Genomic DNA, 3,669 nt, shown 5'->3' on the forward strand with positions numbered 1-3,669 from the left:
CATGACTCCATGTGGAAGCCAAGCAATCCAAACAGCTTTCCAACCTCTGCTCTATGCTAAAACTGGGTCTTACAAGGATGGTGAAAATGCAACAGGATGAACTTGACTCTTCATGCCCCCTTGTGCTCACATCCTTGCACACATGCAACAGCACCATCACATCAGCACAAGGGACCAGAGCTGCAAAAGCGTCAAGGGTTTATCAGATCCTGCCCACTTCAAGGTACAATCCAGCCCCAAAGGGGTAGGTATTAAAGCCATTAAACTTTCTGTTGATGTTTTAAAAGCTCTTCTGCCATAGATTTTAATGAAATGAAGTATTCTTGGGACGAATAAAGAATAAAACTACTTGCTACTGTGCTACAGCACTAAATTCTTTCCTTTCCAAAAAAATCTACTGCATTGGCTGGGAATTGAACCTGGGTCTCCCACGTGGCAGGCAAGAATTCCACCACTGAACCACCAGTTCTGCCAAGTGCAGTACTGCCTGTGCACTAATCTGCCTGCCCACTGCCTGCACAACTCCTGCCTCGTCTTCCACGTGGCTGCTGCTGAACAAGGTAAACCCTCAGCCTTTCAATTCCCACCTTCCTGCTCCCTCTCACAGGAATTTGGGAATCCCTTTGGCAGGATTTTCCAAAAGCCACTTACTGACATGTTACAAAACAGCATCAGGCTGAAGGTGAAGCCCCAGAATACAGCAGATTAGCTTGTGTGATATAAATGTTACATGTATTTCATACACCTGGACAACAAGGTGTGCCAGAAGCAGCATTTAGTCACGCCAGGACAACTGCATCAAAGGGATGCTGCTGGAAAGCTGAAGCTGCCGCTGTTTCCAGGCTTTGATCCACTGAGAGCCTCTCGATTTAGTTTCTTCTCACTTGAACACTCTTCCAGGTCTACCACACCACTTGCAAACATACCTTTTCCCTTCTGGAAACTTTAGGACTGGAAAAATACCTCTGTGACACGATGGCCTCAAGAGCACTATGAATTTTGGAAAGGACTGAAAATTCTTCTCCTTTCTGTTCTCTACCCTTCCCCAGTACAAACATCCTCCACGCAGGTGTTGATGCTCTCCCAGGACTAAGACAGCTCTCCAAGCTCTCATTTGAGAGCATCACAGTTCCTCCTAACCAAGTGACTGCAGGACAGGTGGGCTATTCTCTCCCTGTGTTACTTAGCAAGACACTAAACATTTTAAGTATAAATGATCTTTTCCTCGTCAATTTAATGATTAAGCTGAAGTGAAGCATGGTGAGGGTATGCTCACCACGGAATGCAGCACTGCTTGCGAACCAGGCCATATCAGTAACTCTGCTACAGCACCAAGGCTCAAAGAAAGCAGAAGGGTCCCATGTGCCCTAAGCTGCACCAGGACACCAAACCAACTCAGAACTTCTCTTGAGGACTTTCCTTTGACCTTCCTCACACTCTAATGGATCAGAACAATGAGAGACTCGCCACTGGATGCTGCCTCTGGTTTGGAGACAAACTCCTCTGAGGTGGGCTCTGCCAACAGGGTCGTCGACTGCCTGGCTTCATCCATTTCATCATCCTCTGGGATGACCAGCTTCATCAGGCTCTGGTTACACACATTGGCCACCTGCTTGATGTCTGAGTGGAGGCAGTGTAAGGAACACACAGTCCCACACACAGAGTGCGCCACACCTGGCCAGCTGTGGAGAAGCCACCACAGCCCCATTAGGGCTGCCCCAGCACAGCTACTGCAACCCCCCTCAGGTCCAAAGTGCAGATTTCAGCACTTGCTGGGACTTCCCCTGGCCCTCTCCAGCCATGTGGCTGGCCCTGCATCCCAGAGGCAGGGAACAGGCACTTCCCTGCAGGTTACTGTAGGACGAATGGGAGCAGCTCCGAGTTACAAGGATACTCTTCTTGCGATCGTCGTAGGAGAGACATGGCAGGACAGCAGTCAGGATCCCTGAGGAGTAAGGCAGCATCACCCGGCCAGCCAGCTGGATGAACTCCCTCATCCAGCACATAGCTGTCAGCTGGATCAGGTCATCTGGAAGACATGAGACAAACAAAGGTGAGGGAAAGGACAGCAGTGGCAGTTGAGCAGACTCCACAGGCCAAGGACCATATGCAAGCGGAGCTGCCTCTGTTCCATCCAGTTGCTAGCTCAAAGAGACTTTAATCTGTGATAATTTAGTCCCAGAGGAGATATATAAGACCTAGTCTGCAGTGAGGCTGAGATCAAACACAACCATTAGGTTTCAGATTTAACTCAGTTCAATCCACAATGCTTCCTCATTTACAAGTATTCTGTCAAGTTTCCCAATGGATAAGGTTATTTCCTCTGTCACACCTGTAGCAGTTGTGTGTGTCGGTCAAACATCACTCCTGGAGCTAGGCTTTTATTAACATCCCTAAGTTTTGGAATAGGGAGCACTGCGGGGGCAATCACCCAAGGCAAGACTGGATTTTAGGCTTAAACACTGTAAATTCATGGCACATCAGTTCAATCAAGAGCAAGCAGTCTGGGTCTATTTCTGCATTTCTCAGAAGAAACCCACTCCTATTCAGCAATGTTTAAAAGAGCAGTTTAAGCTTGATGAACACAGCTCACGGACAAGATCCTTCTCAGGAAATACATCCAGTTGCAGCTGTAACCCTCTGCCACCGCCTACAGCAGACCTGCAGGAGGCTAGAGCATGGTGTGGCACATCAAGCTTAACTGTCCTGCCTATGCACCTAGTGCCAGCAGAGGCTAAGACAAGCACCTAAGGAGATCTTTCCAAATGTACTGGATTTTACTTCCAGGCACTTTTGCTTCAGGAGGATACCAGAGCTGTATTTGAGCCTGGGGATCAGCAGTGCATTCTCTTGCAGTTCCCCCCTTTCAGTAGGATTTGCATAATGATGACAAAAGAAAAAGCAAGTGGGTCAGTGGTGAACAGTCACTGGAAAACTCCTGGCCTGAACCTATGGAGGGCGCCACGAACACCTGCTGCTTGGTCCTCACCTGCTGCCTGGCAGTGGATCACCAGGATATTGGCCATTTCTGCAAACTTGACACTGGAGGGGTTCTTCTTGATCTCCTTGAGGAACTCCCCAAGAGCCATCTCACACCTGCAGAGAGGCAAAGCAGCTGGTTAGTGCTTGGGGATTTTGGATAGAGAAGTTATGGGGATGTTACAGAGAAGTTACACAGACCAGCCTCCTACAGGCATATCATGCGGGCTCTGGTGGGACAAAGATGTGCCTGGGAAGTGAAGCATGCAGGGGAGTGGGGGGGAAGAAGATACTCAAAGCTTTCAGTGCTTCTTCCTCAACATGTGGATACTGGGAAACAAAGAAGCACGGAGGATTCCGGGGGACTTAACAGTGGGATAGACCCAGGCCAGTCCCACCATGTACTTGGGCCCTACAAAACAGGTCCAGTTAGTCTCTACCAGTGCAAGAAACCAAGATCCTCTGATCCCCCTGAGAACATGCAGTCACTCCTGCACTTCACAATGCCTCTGTCTTGATACCAGCAATGGACCTGAGGAGCAAGCTCACAATGCTTGCTTCTTTTCTCCACCCAGGAGATGCTGTGTTGGTGCTTTATCTTACTGAGAGAGATTCACATGCTGCAAGCTTGTTCAGAAAGCTTATACTCCACCTGAAAACCACATGAGCCTCTGCAGCTCCAGTACTGGG

At 48.9% G+C, this 3,669-nt stretch overlaps 1 protein-coding gene across 1 annotated transcript in view; it reads right to left on the reverse strand.

Moving 5' to 3' along the window:
- The window catches only part of VAC14 (Vac14 homolog (S. cerevisiae)), a gene marked incomplete at its 5' end in the record, with an annotated part of 51,998 nt that extends 48,902 nt beyond the window's left edge, over window positions 1-3,096 (reverse strand). The window contains 3 exons of the mRNA XM_010009704.1: window positions 1,468-1,620; window positions 1,895-2,029; window positions 2,990-3,096. Coding sequence (XP_010008006.1) covers window positions 1,468-1,620; window positions 1,895-2,029; window positions 2,990-3,096 — 395 coding nt within the window. The remainder of the gene's footprint in view (window positions 1-1,467; window positions 1,621-1,894; window positions 2,030-2,989) is intronic.
- Between the last annotated feature and the right edge of the window lie 573 nt (window positions 3,097-3,669).

This window comes from Nestor notabilis, unplaced genomic scaffold, assembly GCF_000696875.1.
Source record: "Nestor notabilis isolate BGI_N333 unplaced genomic scaffold, ASM69687v1 scaffold30192, whole genome shotgun sequence".
In the NCBI taxonomy this organism is placed as follows: Eukaryota; Metazoa; Chordata; class Aves; order Psittaciformes; family Psittacidae; genus Nestor; species Nestor notabilis.